Genomic DNA, 17,159 nt, shown 5'->3' with positions numbered 1-17,159 from the left:
CTTAGAGTAGAATAAGTATAGTTTGTTTATTGAAAATAATGCCTCATACGAGTTATTTTTAGCTGTTAAAACCTTACATCTATGAAGAAAAATCAATAGTTTTTTAATTTGATTTCAGCGCCATCTGGCCGCACATTTAGGTACTAATGTAATCAACTTAAGTTTAAATTCGCAGAATATAGATGACGCTTTACTAAACTTTTGTTTCCTTACAGGTAAGCTGACGAACCTATTTCTCGGTGACTGGTAAGATTGTACCAATAAATACAGTGACAATGATAAATAATAATTCAAAATAAATTTTTACATGTCCTATAGAGACAATATTATATTTAATACCTTTTTAGAACCTTTATTTAGAAAATTACTTACATTATTTTATTAATGAGAAAAACATAGACAAACGTAGTCAAAATAAAATCTATTGTAACTAAACTACATTAAAATACTATGTCTGTATGATAAAGGCTTATTCTAAATAATATAAGGTAAGTTTGCGAGCTGTTGTTGATAGAAAAAGTATCACATTACGTTATTGCGTAAAAAGATAAGATTATCCAACTGTCAAATTTCCCGCCATTAAGCAAGCCATCAAACGCAGACTAGGGTGAAATGATAAATATGACCTGTCATCTGCGAGGTCATAAAACGCAGGGTCACTCAGGGCTGCCACATGTGAAGTAATTCTAAATAGTTTTCAGAAATACGTTTTAAATGTCGCTTGACTGACGTTAGTCAAATATTTTGTTACACTTATTCGTTCAATAATTATATTAACTGACTGAAATTACTTAAAGCCCTATGTCACCCAAGTGGGGCAAAGGGCAGCGTAGTAAACCAGTCTGATTGCTCCTGGGCGGCTCTCTTAACTTAACTCCACATCATTCTTTCGCCTTTCGCTTCTATTTGCCTTGATGATTCCAGTCTTTCCAAGTCTTGCTTGGAAATGTCACTTAGATCCCTCCGGTACCATTTCCACTTAATGAATATAGTAAAAAAAATCAATATCTAACTATTAATTCTCATTGATTAGTAAGACATAATGAATTAGACAAGCCTCCATCTGACAACATGGCCAAATAAAGAATATCCGGTCGTTCCTTAGGAAGCATGTTCAAGCATGATGTAACGAATTTGGGGGGGGGGGTCCTCTTGTAAAACGTTACGATGCGGGGCAGGGGTTGAATTATGCGTTATTGTTAATATTATTTTCATAATTTATAATGGTAAGTTTCAGGTATAAAGAATCACTGGATGGTCACGAAACGTCTTACTATCGGGAAAACGTTATAGCGCGTTTTGTGGGGGGTGGGGGTCAAGAATCTCTAGTAGTAGTTTGCTATTTATTTTTGAAGTGAAACTTCTTTAAAATGAGGGTAATTTTTTTACGGAAACGTCACGAAGATGTGCAGCGTTTTTGTCGTAGAAAAGGAAGAGCAAATGAGACCGATTGAAAGAGAGTGAGAAAGGGAGATCGAGGAAAAGGACACGCTATTGGTTCATGTATTCCTTTACATATTAGAACTTTAGATGGCAATTCTGTCACATAACGTCTTGTGTAGTAAAAGCAGATTTTTATTTATTTATATTATCATTAGCACGTATACAGTGTGTATACAGTGTGAATATAGATACACAAATACGGGGAGTGATCATATACTGGTACATGATCATCTTTTGGGGCTTTTACCTTAGTAATAATTAATTCACAAAGATGTTTCACTTCTGACATGTGTACTTTGTACGCACGCACTTTATTTTAATATTTTACCATAATTCTCAAAAGCCCTCCACCTCCAACTATGTGATGTGAACAACCCTTATGGAACACAGATTTCTGTGTCAGCTTCTCATATTTGTGATCAGTCTTCTGCACCTGACATAAGTTGTTTGAATCTAATGTCATAAGTTAATAGATTTTGACAGTGTAACATGAAAAAAATACGCACGAGTTAAGCTCGGTAGCTATTTTTTTTTAAATATTACGGCAGCGGTTTTAACTTTATGCCAGTTTCAAGTAAAATCGGTAACAGTTGGATGTTCAAAGAAATTAGACTCTTCGGTATAAGCTGTGTTTAAACTGTCAACTGTCTTAATCAAAGAATTAAAAAATGTGGAGTTGCGACGCTAGACTAAGAAAAAACTGTAATTTTTAGGTTCTCAATCTAAGTGACACGACTATTACCTATAAGATTATTTGTAGTCGACCTAGGATATACTCAAATGTTCTTAATTAAAGGGCTAATTTATATTGACGTTTTACAGTTTACTGGCTACAAGTGTAAGATGATTGACTTTGGTGCTTCTAATTATTAACTACATATATTTTATTTATAAGTTATGTAACTAATGACAGGTTACATAACTTATAAATAAAAAAATGTGTGCATGTACTGGTGTACACACGTAAGACGTGAAACTTCTTTATGACCTTATTTTTCGAAAAATTATCTACTATATGCAACTTTACAGAATTCCTTAAATAAAGTTAAATTAGATAAAGTTAACAAAAGGCTTTTATTATCATAGACGTGAATACCAATAATACAATTATTTCATTTTACCTTTTTACTACTAAGATTATTACAGAATTTCATTAATTGTAATAGAATCATTATTATCATTGTTATCGTTATTATATATTTGTTATTAATGGCTTCGAATCAACCGTGATAGGGACAAAAAAAATGTGACGTTAATTTTTTTTTGTAACGCCGATAAAGAAATTCACTTCAAAAACAATTTAAAATAATTTCAATCAGTTGTTATTCTGATAATCGCCTCTAGCCAATGATACAAATCCTTCTGTTGTTTTATTTATATATAATACTACTATGCATTGTAGTATTATATATAAATATGTACTATGTATTATGTGGCATTATCTTTTTAAGGTCATTAATATTCCACTGTCATCCCTAAGCCATAAAATGCAGAGCGCTGCTCATTGGCTATTATTATCTATGCTCATGCTTTTGACATTAATTTATTATTATAGTGTAGAGGAGACTTAGGTATCTGTGGTTTATTTTTGCCAAATTATCGATGACGTGTGCTCTCGTGTGTGTCTCAATGATTGCTTTTGAAGAATATTTGCACAACATTTTTAGTACACACCAACATATTTTGCTATAGAGACAGATAAAAACCATCTTAAGTCCAGCAACAAATTTAAATAATACCCGCAATTGCTGCAGCAGACTTCCAGCTTAACGCTTAGTAACATATTTTTATATATAAATATATGTATTAATTGAGTTTTTGGATTTTTATATGTGTAATAGAAGGCAAACGAGCAGGAGGCTCATTTATGTTAAGTGATACATTGTACTAATTGCGCGGCAAAAACTGCCTTAGAAAACGCTCAGTTGTGGAACGACGGACGTCGAGGTGATACGGATGGTATTTCGTGTTTTACCTTGACGTCCGATGAAACTCAGCTGCACACAAATCTAGTAAACTTCAATAATAACGAATATGAAAATTTAATTAGAATTGTAATTCTTTTCAGTACTTATGTACAAGTTGTGTCGTTGTTACACAACAGATATACAAATTAAGATGGCTAACAATGTATAGACTAAAAAATACAGAAAATAATACAGGCAAAAAACTGTTCCTACATATTCTTTCTGGTACCTAAACTATATACAGAACATAATACGAAGATTCAAATATAGTTCAGAAACTGATTGTCTATTTGAAGTTGCATTATGAAGTGCCTGTGAAATGATAAAAACTACGTTTTTAGTAGTAATAGTCCAATTAAAGACAAAGAAAAACAAATGAAAATTATTGATTAGTGACTGTAAAATCATGACAAAAATGACAAAATTTTTTAAATTCAATTTAGATAATTTTAAAAACCCGCCATAACTCTGGTCTAGACAAGATGGCGTCGCGTGGCATAAGTCACGTAAACGTCAAGATTTTTTGCGCGGTAAATTAATATAGTTTGTGACAAAATTAAACACCAAGACATTACGTGTCATGCGAAGTAATGTTCCAATCAGACTTTTCGTACTGTCAAATAAAAATTGATCGTAATTTTTTCACGGAAAACGTCAGTGATTTTCCCAAATCGCATCTGTGAAATCACCATTAGGTGTGGCCATAACGATGATTTCGATTTTTGTAATTTTATACGTAAATGACTTTTCGATTACACGATGTTTATTACGAAAACATAAACATTACGTTTGTTATATTATTAATGTACTACTTTTGGAAATTTGTATTATTCCATTAATGATAATTTATTAATTTTAATTTCATACTTATTTTAATTATGTGACGATGTACTGATAAAATTATATAAAAAATTACTATAATAATATGACTCATCATAAATACTACCTTTTAAGGCAAGATGGGGTCAATATGGTCTAGATGGGGCAGAGGGCATGGGACAGTTGGCATGGCTCCATTGCGCTCTTGAGCCTCGTATTTCACCTCGCTCCAGCTCTTTCGGGCTCTCCTGCTCTCCTCATCTCCAAGACTACGACGCTAGGTTTGCAGATTTCAAACAAACGCCTGCTTGAGAATATGATTGGAATCTCTTCGGTGTGTATGGCTTATTTCCACTTGTATCGCATGTACTGCTGGCTGATAGGGGTCCTTCAAGATCATTGTGTATCAAATATGACAACCAACACACTCGTAAACCTTTGCTTACTGCCTTTGAAAAATTGACTTCCCTGTCGAAGTAACATTGTGATCAAACTATCGTAAATTTTTGCAACGTAACCGATCTAAGTTTTCCGATATACCAATCAATTATCCACTGAGTCAGCCATTGGGCTCGTTTAGTGAATATCCAGTCATTATAAGGAAAATTGTCTCCCATGGCGGATCTGATACAGGCGTGGCAGACTAATGAAGTGTAAGGGTGGGGCTTCATGCCCTCTTTTGCGTTTAGCGGAATCCGTTGGTTATTCAAGCACTTTTACGTTTTAAGCCAAATGACATTATTGTCAGCTGTCATTGTATGTCACAGAGCATAAATTAACAACATCATTGTCAACACGTGACGCGTAAGCCAAAAATGTGACGGTTATTTATTTTCCAACGCCGATAAAAAAGTTTCACTTACAATAAGACTGGCGGATAGTTTCTTGTCAGGTCTTCTCCGCCGTTCTACGCTTTTAAAATTTTAAATTTATCAACATTCCATTCGTTCGTTCATTTGAATAAATGATAATTCGAATTTGACATTACAATAACCACAGACTAGTTTTGGAATACCACAGAGATTGTTATCTAGGTATGTCATATTTGAGTGTGGTTGGCATATTAGCCGACCCTAAGCAATGACAAGAAAAAAGGTTGAATAGTGCTGGCTCATAACTTTAACAATTGAAAAGTTTAGTTAACTTCTTTATTAACTTAAAAAGCTTTTGTTGAATCTATTTAACCATATAACAATACCTTTTCTTGCTCTGTAAAGTACAAATAAAGTGTTATTCAGAGTGATCTGTAAAAAAACATGGCTTTAAAGTGTCATGAAGTAAAAAACTTGTAAATAATTTTGGAAAACTCCGGAATGTTGATTTTTATTGACGTTTGACACTTGACACAAACAGTCACAGATTATTCGAATCGACAATGACGTAACTTGTAAATAATGTGTCTATCTGTCAATCATAATTCTGTATTTGAGTTAAATTTCCCTTTAGCTTTTATTTAAAGAGAAATATTGCGATAATTAAAAAAAATGATTGTATAGAGAAGCCTTTTGGATGGTTCGTGAAATTATTTCAATAATTTGAAAGCCAATAACAGATAAAAATAACAATTTATAGTTTCTATAGTCACTAATAGATAATCTGTCCAATTTTTTTTATTTTAAGCCGTCTATCTGTCAATTTGTAGACTATTTACTTTAACAATAAGTTATATTTCAGTAAATACATAAACCTTTCTCAGGAATCGCACTACAATCCGTCCGATATTTCATCCCGTTTATGTTAATAGTTAGGGAGAAAATATATATTGTAAGCAACACTTTGTTGCTATTAATACATACGCTGGTTTACTAAGTGTTCTTAGTTTTGGAAACGATTTTTCGTTACACCTTTGTTTTACAATGTGTTAATTTATTTTCTATTATTATTTACTTAATTCCTACATTATACGTAATAATCGCGGATTGCAGGACCCACGCGACTTCAATACAGAGGCCCCTCGATAGTTGTGTGCTATATTGCGGACTGCCGAGGAAGTAGCGTGGATCTGATCTGGCCTTCTCAAGTTCACATCACACGTGGACGGACATCCTGTATCATATCTGATTGTCCTCCTTGTTACAAGCGTGATGTGTGTATTTAAATTTGTTTTACACAATGTGGAAACTAAAGTTTTCTGTTCCATAAACGAACGACGTCGTAGGGCGTCTACAATGTTTGGTTATGCAGGGGTGGACCTCTGAGCCGTGTGTGGGGGAGCCGTAACAGCTCGCTGGCAATAGCGGGAACGATTGCCCTTTCATGTGTCAATCCAATGGACTGTTTATGTTTTTAATTTAATATACTTTACAGCTAATCTAATATTTAGGACAATAACTAACACAATGATAACTATAGGCCGCTATATCATCTGATGTTGAGGATTATTAATTATACATTTCTTAATAATTTGCGGTACATTATTTTACAGACATAATATATATTTCTATTCCCATTCCTATATATTCATAGGCCAGTGGGGTCCGTCATCTCACCTCATCTTGTTACAGTGACGTTTCTGGAAACGTCGTTTGCAAGGATCAAATGTCAAATGTCTGATTTCCGTGCGTCAAAAATGTATTTCATGCTGACAATCGTCTCGTTTCTGAATCTCTACGTGTTCACGTGTCAGAATCTTCCCTTAAAATGTCCAAATCCGTTATCAATATTTTTATCTTTATATAGAGAATTAGCACTTGCTAAATATAATTGCATGACTTAGACCTATTGACAGCGCTAATGAACTTTTCGATAAAGACTGACTTAGTACTGAAGCTTAGACTTCCTGCACGACCTCCTTGTGAAACCAGCTGTCAGTACAGGTATTTCAAAAACAATGAAACAGATTGAGACATCTAAAAACACTAACTAGCCCCGTATGCAGTAGCTTTTGAGTATTGCAAACACAGGAATTAGTTTTTTTTTAATTACGTTATTTTTTATTTTAAATATTTTTATTTTTATTTAATGAAGAAACTACAATTTGAAATAATTAATATTCTTAAGTTCTGTTCTAAGTTGATTAATATAATTAGTAAAATTAAAAAAAAACTCGGTTCTCTTAGGCATAGATTTATTCTGTAAAAATATATTCTGCGATTTGATTGGGCAGATAATTCATTTATATACACATATGAAATATTTTTAATGAGTAACATTTTGATATATTTTATCTAGAGATACATTTAAGTATTATATACACACAGAGTACAAATCGTTTTAATATTTATAATCTATCATAGTATTTATTTATCCTAATGCAGATAAAAAATTATTAGGCAAATAAAAGTATAAAATATTATCTATGCATACATTAATAAGCTTTATACAATTATAACAATAATTATGGAAATAAATAACACAGACAAATATTATATCTATACAAGAATATAAATACACAATACAAATTCGGTACCAGAGATTATAAAACGAGATTCACCCCGCGAGGGCTTAACCCTAAGAAAATGGCGGATGCAGTACGCATGCGTACACAACGAGTCAATACTAACACATTTTACATTTCAAGAAAGATCACGCTACAATACTATAAACATTAACACTAAACATAATAAAAAGAACCATAATCGATATTTGTATACTCTGTATTTATCGATTATCTGTACTTTTTACGCGGGCTTTCTTGACACAATCACTGCCACACACAATTCTTGATGTTGAGTTTGCAACGCGTTTGTTAGTATGTCCAGACATAGCAGTAGTTTGTACGTACTGCTGTGACAGGACAATATATCAGACACGTGCTTTTGAGGTGAAGCCGCTTCCCGTTTGAGGCAGCGTGGACGACCGCCGCGCCCCACTTTCACCCGCATGCGCAGTCCTCCACCCCCTCAATAGAAAACACCCTCAATCAGCTATCGATCTGGCAAAAATGTTAGGATATTCCTCTATTTAGGGGTTTTATCTGTCAAGATGAGGTAATGACCTCGATACCATGGATATTTTCGTCTCTTTTTTTTTGACCAACGCCTACTTCGAATGAACCAAAAACAATTATAGAGAAAGGAGGTTTTACTTAGCATGAATAATTATTTTTATTAGCTAGAAATAGATTATAATAAATTTCGTTCAACAATACGAGTTTTTAAAAATGACTGGACACTGGAAACATGGGCGTACAATTATTTGTTTTAAATACACGAAAATATTGATCTCAATTCGTTAAATTGTAATGTGTTTAAATATAAATGAAATGTAAACAATATTTATATTTATTGTAACCTACAATATAATTTATAATTGAAGTACGAGCTGCCCTCGAGGTCAATGAACTCTCTGTAGCACGATCCAGGATCACTGTTCCATTTTTAAAGTTTTATATCAATTGTCTATAATATAAATGTCTATGGTTGTTTCATGCTAATTTACTTTATGAGTCGTTTATTTGCAAAATGATTTTCAGATTGATTATAAAAAAAAACAGCACAATGATAAATAATACAGTAGTCATGCAAATGTCATATTAATCATCATGATATAATAAGAACTTAAATAGATGTGAAAGAAAATAGTAAATATTTTCTATTTTCAGTGTTATATCGCTTTAGTATTGTCATTGGATTGAATAACATTTTCTCAATTGTTAGTAAGCATTTAATGTGGTCAATACTAAGCTTTAAATATTAACGGTATCTATTACATTTCTCTAGAGGTTATGGAACCATTTTGACGTAAATAGATATGACAAGGAATGCTTAGTTTTTACATTACATCACTTATATTGCATTTTTTTGTTTATTAATTATTAAAAACAGTGAAAATATTATTGTTCCCAACTACGGCTGAATATATCCTATTTCCAGAGTAATTGTCGCTTTAATATTGCATTTAACTAGAAATATATTGCGATCGGATTGATTTTTCTCAAGAATTTCTCTTTAAATTCAACTAACTTAAGGTACATATAATAATGATTATTAAAAATTGAAAATTTAAATAAATTTAAAAAGTTTGGTCCTGATGGCAGTTTCCTCGCTGTATTGCGATACTTATTCGTTAAAGCACCAGCTCTGGGGGCTTAATAACTAAATTTGTATCAAAACTTTGTCGACACGAGCTGTCATTTTCATACAAATTTCGTTTTCGACTTTCTACATACTGTTAAGGCCTCTTGACTTAGCCCCTAGGTCACCAGTACCAGTGTTAGATATACCAGGCACCAATAGTTTTTCATTATATTACATCTACAAACCATTTAAAAGCTCAATGTTGACCTATAAACCATTTATTGTTCAGAAAAACCGCTATTTTTGATGGAAAAAATAAGTGAAAGTCTTGGCACAGATTACTCGAATCGATTTGATCTGCTTTTAATTTGAAATCTATTGTTAGCGAAAGATGGCATTGCGTTGTCGAATAACTCATCGAAGCTACAAGTAATTACCTTAAAAGCATTTGTTTTTATAGAAAACTAGGTGATCTGTGCCCAAGGCATGTCGAATAACCTTCACGAGTAACCTTTAGAATCGCAAACTATCATGTCTCTCTATTCAGTAAGTAGCTCATGTCTCAGCGTCGTGGCCAGCAAGAAAACATCTGGAGCTGTGTGATCGGACTTCGAGGCAGAATACAAAATACCATCCGTATCGCCTCGACGTCCGTCGATCCACAACTGAGCGTGTCTTAAGGCAATTTTTCTCGCCACCATTATGTAGAACTGAAGCCCACTGACGCATTCCCGAAGCAATTCAATTCAGGGTCCTTCAAGAAGAAGCCAATTCTTAAAAGGCGAGGCTTCTGGCAGCGTGAGTGTCCATATCAGGTGAGCCTCCTGCCTCATCTCCTATACATAAAAAAAGAAATGTCCAGTGCCTCAACAGTGTATAGTTTTTAGGACGATGAGTCTTTCAATTCATCAGTCCATCTGGTTGGTGAACGGCCACATGATCTTTTGCCTGCTGTGTTACCAACCATGATCAGACCTATTGCCTTTGCGCTTTGTACGGTCGAAAAAAGATACAATTCGCTGTTGGCATATGGCGGAGTTGGGTCGTTTTATTGGTGCGCTTCGAAGAGTATTCTTAACATTCGCCTCCAGCGCCTATCATTCTCGAGCCAATATAATCTACTTTTCTACTCCATACGAGAAGATAAGAATACTATAGTTCGTGTGAGTCTTATTTTGGTTTTGATACCAATTCCTCATTTCTTCCAGTTGCCTAAACGTATCATGGCCTTTTTAGCCATGCCAACTCGTATTTCCATTTCGGATCCGAGATACAGATCTATGATATACGTCTCAGCGCAAACAAGCTCATGGAGTGGACTGGCATATCCATCGGCGTTTGTGTCACTTACCATTTAGGTGAGCCTTCTGTCCGTTTGCCGCCTGTTCCATAAGTACCAATTGTTAATAGGCAGGTAACACACTCGCACTGTAAAATAATATATTGATAAACGGAAGGCCAGCATAGCTTAGTCTCTATGTCTTGTTTCTGAGCCACACCACACCACATGTTTCTCAACATGGTTAATTTGCAGAACTGTTTGATACATATATAGCATTAACTACAAACTACGAAACAAAGAATTAAAACATTTTTCTAATAATATATTATAATAATATAAATTAAAGAAATTATTATATTTTTTTAATTATTTGGGCGTATATAATATATATTATTATAATGGATTTTAGATAAAAAAAGACGTCGCTTTTTTAATCTAAAAAGCGTCAACCGAGCGCTTTTTATGTTATGAAATAAGCTGCCAGTCCAGTTCCAAAACATTATCTCATTTGGCCTCAAGAATAGATCAACTTAAAAGTCGGCAACGCTTACGAACGCGACGTTTTAGTAGCCCATGGTTCATGGTTTTCATTTAAGTTTCACTTTGCCGCTTTCTCATTCAGGCCTTATTCCATAAAATTAAGAGTCATAGACAAAAAACATTGTTTATGCTATAAAATGCTAATTATTATTATACTGTATATCACACACTAAGTCATTTATCATTTATATGTCTTATCTGTGGACATCTGTCACGGAGGGGTTGCTAGTTGCTACAATAGATTCTTATAAGATAAATTGAGGATGGCTACACTGATTTATTGCTTAACCCAGCTTAGGTCTGTAGTGCCTACGCTCGAAAATAATTTGTAAAAGTTTTATTTACGTAGAAAAATTAAATATTTTTTTGGAACTACTAATGAGTCTTGTTCAGACTTCATTTGAATATTGAACAACTGATGACAAGGTTTACGTGGTTATTTTATACCTTAATAGCTGAAGATGCGATACACCAACGAAATAATAATATTATGTATGTGTGAATATGTGTAAATAGTATGTAAGATATTGTTTTATAACAATAAATCAGATTTCATTATGCTGTGTCTTATTCTGGCTTCCTCTCAAAGTGGTGAGGACTTCTTCAAGCCCTTAATTATCATGGTGATACCTGAAGCTTTGAGGTAATCCCACCACCTTGAACCTTTGATCCTACCCTTAGGACTCCGTCAGGTACCTTATCTAGTGCAGCTTACACTTATACACTATATATACTATGCAGACTCCTGACAGTTGACACATATAAATTTAAACATACACATCACACTGGCTGGCTAGCTGTACAATTTTTTTGGAATCCTTGTAGATGAAGTATGCATGGAAAATCTGATACTTGAATATTAAAAGAATAACAAATAAAAAAATAAAGACGAAGATAGACACTTAACAAAGCAATCACTCTGTGGCATCCAAGAGAATTGGACCAGAAGACTGGAGCGCCCAAAAACACGATGGCAAGAAGACATCAGTCTCACCTTGGAGTCATATTGGACACGAGTTGCGAGACACATTGGAGATATGAGGGAGGGCTATGCCAAAAGGAATTCGGAAATAAAAGACTTTTTTATATTTATATTTTATAATGATTGTATTCCCATGAAGGGCCAGGGCGTCAAAGTTCTGCGTATTTTCTATTCATTCACTGCCGGGGCATTCATTGAAGATTTTCTGTCCAATTACGCCGGTTTTTCATGATGTTTTCATTGCCGTAATTGAGACACTGAAAAATTCAGTCGCTGCCCGAACACACGACCTCGTGAAACCTATAACATCTGGATAATAAAAATAAACGACGAAAATAATAAAAAGCACCATTGACGCTTACCTTTTAGGTCTGGCCCACAGATTTGTATATCTGTTTCGTGATTCATTTGTTTTTCTAATAAGCAAGTAGATAACCTTCTAAGGCAAGCCGGTTTCCTCACGATGTTTTCCTTCACCGTACGAATGTGTGTTAGTTGCGCTTATAGACGGAAATTGCATGGACTTTCAGTCAACATCATGGAAAACCGGCGTAGTTGGACAGAAAATCTTCAACTCGTGCCTCCGCAGCACACTGAAGTTAGGCCAACATTGCTCTCAACATAAAAAATACGTAATTACATTTAGATATCAAACAGATATATAGTTTAGAAAATAAGTAAAAGTTTACACTTCAAATTGAGCAGTTCTGGCCTAGTGGCTTCAGCGTGCGATTCTCATCAGATGGTAGGTTCTACCGCCGCTATGCGCCTATACACTTTCTTTGTGAAGGAAAACATCGTGAGGAAACCGGCTTGCCTCAGATCAAAAAAGTGCATCACGCATCAGGAACAGGAGGCTGATCACCAACTTGCCTATTAGATTGACGAATGATAATGAAACACTTACAGCAATCTGAAGCTCAGAACTAAAAAGGTTGCAGCGTCACTGATTTAATAAATTTATAATAAAACTTCATTAAATTATAATTGTCATTTTAAAACTTTACATCGAAAATATTTCAAATTTTAAAAATTAATTTTAGTATCAATAATCGAAAAAATATATCATATAATAAAAAAGTTAGAACTGTTTTTTATTCACTTCTTACTTTCACGTTTCATTCACAAAATAATCATACGCCTTGCACAGCTGATAGCCGTTAAAATTTAAAGTTATTCTTACTTGGAATAATTAAAACACGTCACGATATTTTATTACAACGCTCTGGAACGAAGCACTTCCTTTAAACATTACGAATACCTAGTTGAAAACATAACTTTATCACAGTACAGACACGCTCAATAACTCACAAATTATATAATTAATATTGAGATACATAATACAGCTAGAATATTGCTAAATACTCTACGTTAGAGTCAAGAGAATTCATAATGAGACTCGTTTTCGCGTTCCATATTGAATGTCCTTTGCGCACGGGCCTCTGCAGGACTAGAGAAAGGGGGGTGAAGGGAAGTGCGGGGTGGCTAATGTTTAGAGCGCGAAGCACGAAGCGGGGTTCAAAGATCGCGCCTTTCGGCATTACAAACGGCTATTTGCCATTCGGCGTTGGCGACAGTCGGCATAATGTTTCAAAGTTTGTTTATTTCAAATAAATTTAAACCAACCGTAATAGTACGCAAAGACAAATAGATAGGAACACTAATTCACGTTTTGTTAACAAAATCTACACCTGATATTGAGGGCAAATTTTTTTTTCCATTCAAAAGTTATAAAACCTTCGTCGTTACCATGTGGCAACCTAAATTTAGTAATTAAGTAGGTGTTATTAGTCAAAAACTTTTCTGACATCCGCTTAGGCTCACATTTTTCAGCGCTTCTCCGTTATATAAATCTTATAATTATTCAAAAGGTACAGGTGCGATCTGCTATTTTTTTTCTTTTTAAGTACAGATTACGAGATATTATGATTTATATCTTAAACTTTTTTATTTCCTGCTTTAAAGGTTTTATTCTAACATTACATAATTTAATATCAAAAAGTACGTTAAAATTAGCAACACATAATTATATGTAAACAATTAATTAATTTCTTTCAATTATGAAAGAAATTACCCATAGACACAAACGCTTCCTAAATTATTACATTATTTCTTCCCTCAATAAGTTGCCGCCATTATATTTAAGTTACTGTCATTATATTAAAGCCGCGCCTACACAATTCGCATCCAGGGACGCTCGCAAGTTATTGGAGGCGTGTGTGTCATCTAATGTGATTAAATATTTGCAATAGAAATTGAATCCTGCAAATAAACCACTTTATTTCATATTTAATGTTAGGTAGGTACTTATTAAACTCCATTGAACTTTTATTATCTCAGTATTTCAAGCGAACTTTGTATATAAATGACTAAGTGACTATTTAACTAAATAAACAGTAATAGTTATAGTAAAAATGTGAAGATAGATTGCTTAACTTATATTATTAGATTTTAGATGTTTCTTTCGATGTGCAATTAATCTTTGTATTAGGGTCTATGGTCAATGCTGTTAATTATTGTCAAACATCAATTGTCATTTCTCATTAATATTCACAATTAAAAACAAAAGGATTTAACGGATAAACGATAATTTAAATAATTTTTAATAGAATATGGAAAAATTAAACGAAACAATTTATTAATATGAATGCGTTTTATTGGATGTAAGCTATATTATGTTTTATGTAGAAATTCTACAACAAATAGGGACAAATTTCTTTTTTCTAAATTGTTTATGGTTTTCGAACGCTCTATTCTAGCTTTTTTCTTGTTTTTCATTTGTTTTTATTTGAATAGAAAGCGTCTTGACGCGAATTATTCGCTGTCGCCGCGCTTATTGAAGCGTGATATTGTGTAATTTGTGGCTGCTGTGATTTAGTGATAAAATGATGGTGTATTCTAGCGGTGCGCTTGGAGGCTTGGAGATGGTGGACGGAGAATTGGCAGCTCATGTGCTGAGCGCGCAGGCTGCCGCCCATGCTGCGGCTACGGCTGCTGCTCATCAGCAGCAACAACAGATCGCTGTTCAACAAATAAGTAAGTTGTCCTTAAAAGTAAGAGTTTACTAGTTGAAAATTGGCATTTAGAGACAACAAAGTTTGGTTTTTAAGCATAGATTTTAATGCATTTAACTTTGCATTATAATGATTGGAGCACATAAATAGACTGCATTAATAATTGATTGTAATATTTATGGTTTATAATTAATATAGAACTCATAGCTGTTAAATTAAAATTAATACTTATGTTTTTGTATCACAGGGCTAACTTAATATCAAAACTTATCCATATACATCTGTTTCCTTTGTGGATTAATTGGGAATGTTATGTTGGTGTTGAGAAATATTAATATTGTATATAAAATTAATAGTGCTATTTTCCATACTTGTTCATGGAAGATCTAACTTAATCAGAACATCACAAGACATAAATTTCTTTAACATTATGGCTGGATGGAATGTTGTGACAAGGACCAACTTCCTTGGAGAACAATGAAAATGTATCATATTCCTATAACATTTAGATAGATTATTCTTTAACTTTGTCTGGAATCAATTCTTATCTCTAAATTTGTATTAATAATTTATCTAGTACGCTACTAATATGGAAATTGGTATTAGTGGTAGCAAAATGTTGCAATTATCATTGGAAAAATGTGAAAATAAAATGAAAATGTCTTTCTGTAAATGCAAAACTGATTGTTTAAAGTCTATTATATTTATGATTCTCATGTACACCAAATCAAATTTTAGGAATATTTCTTAGGCTTTCATGAGCCCTAATTTTAACTTCCTAAGATCCTATAATTTTCCTAATAACCCAATAAAGATAAATTTGTTGCCACTGCAAGTACCTGAATATTCATTAGGTTGTTATTCTGAACACGAGTAAGGTACATAACATTCTTTGAAATATAAAGTGATATTTTGTGTTGAAATTTAAGCTCCACCAATGGTTTTAACCTTATAAGTGTACATTGTGTTACCTGTATTAATTAATTATATTTTAACATGTAAAAAAGTCATATAATATCTTTATAGTTCTTATTTGGCTCTAACTTTAATTAATAAATCTCAAATAATAATCAATCTCTATATATATAAAATTGTCACGTCACAATGTGTTCATTCCCATACTCCTCCGAAACGGCTTGACTGATTCATGTGAAATTGTTTATGCATATTCAATATGTCTGAGAATCAGCAACTATCTATATTTCAAACCCCTAGGTATGGTAAGGGGTGTCCACCCCAAAAAAAATGTGTATTTTTTGGATAATTTTTTTTATTATGATACAACATAACACAAATACATACAACCCTTAATTTTCATCCCTCTACTATGAACCCCTATATTTTATTTGTTCATTAGAATATTATGACTTAAAGAGCACCGAGCTTTATGTAGAGAAATATTCACAGAAAAACCTAAAAGTTTTCATTCCGGAAAACCGAACAGTCTCTGGGGTAGCATAGCAAAACGTTCCATGTTGGTTGGTATCTACTAAGTAAAATCACATTAAGAAGTAACGAAGTTCGCGAGGGCAGCTAGTTGTTATTCTATAAAATAAACTTTACACTTATCTCAGTCAGGTGTAACAATGAGACAGTTCTTCCACCTTCAGAAAACTCGCCGTCATCGGGCCGGTCAACGCCCGTTGCTACAAACACTGGTACCACATCACCGTCGCCGAGTAAACTGTTTGTCGGGGGGCTAAGCTGGCAGACCAGCTCTGAGAAGCTCCGGGAATACTTTGCTATGTTTGGAGCTGTCACAGATGTTCTCATCATGAAAGATCCTGTCACACAGGTGAGTTTTGACAGTTTACTCGACAGTTTACAAAGTTACTTTTGGTTTTGAGCAGGAAAACTATTTAACCCCTTTGTATAAATCTTTTGACCACTTGACAGTTTTGTCATGCATAATCTTTGGTTAGGACAAAAACCTATTAACCGAAATTCTTTGTCAGTACATAAAATATCCGATTTTGTTGTGGCTTTTAACTTTTGCCTGTCACACATTATCTCTGGACTATTAAAATATATTTATATTGTACAAAATTGCTGATGTTATGCAAAATTAAAGTATCTTTAACCTTATATTTGAAATTGACTTATATGGACATGTTTTGATTGTCTTTTGCTTCTTATCATCATCTTTTTAATCAC

At 33.5% G+C, this 17,159-nt stretch overlaps 1 protein-coding gene across 5 annotated transcripts in view; it reads left to right on the top strand.

Moving 5' to 3' along the window:
* Positions 1 to 17,159, top strand: part of LOC123718237 (RNA-binding protein Musashi homolog 1-like) — a 92,118-nt gene that overhangs the window by 64,259 nt on the left and 10,700 nt on the right. For 2 of the 5 annotated variants that reach the window (XM_045674710.1, XM_045674715.1), the window contains 2 exons: positions 14,894 to 15,027; positions 16,580 to 16,800. In XM_045674710.1, coding sequence (XP_045530666.1) covers positions 14,894 to 15,027; positions 16,580 to 16,800 — 355 coding nt within the window. Of the gene's footprint in view, positions 1 to 14,631; positions 14,655 to 14,893; positions 15,028 to 16,579; positions 16,801 to 17,159 lie in introns of those variants that run through there. The other 3 variants (XM_045674713.1, XM_045674712.1, XM_045674711.1) reach the window with 3 other exon arrangements.

Source organism: Pieris brassicae, chromosome 14 (assembly GCF_905147105.1).
Source record: "Pieris brassicae chromosome 14, ilPieBrab1.1, whole genome shotgun sequence".
NCBI classification, from domain to species: Eukaryota; Metazoa; Arthropoda; class Insecta; order Lepidoptera; family Pieridae; genus Pieris; species Pieris brassicae.
The sequence above is the reverse complement of the archived record's forward strand: the minus strand, read 5'-3'. Positions and strand labels throughout refer to the sequence as shown.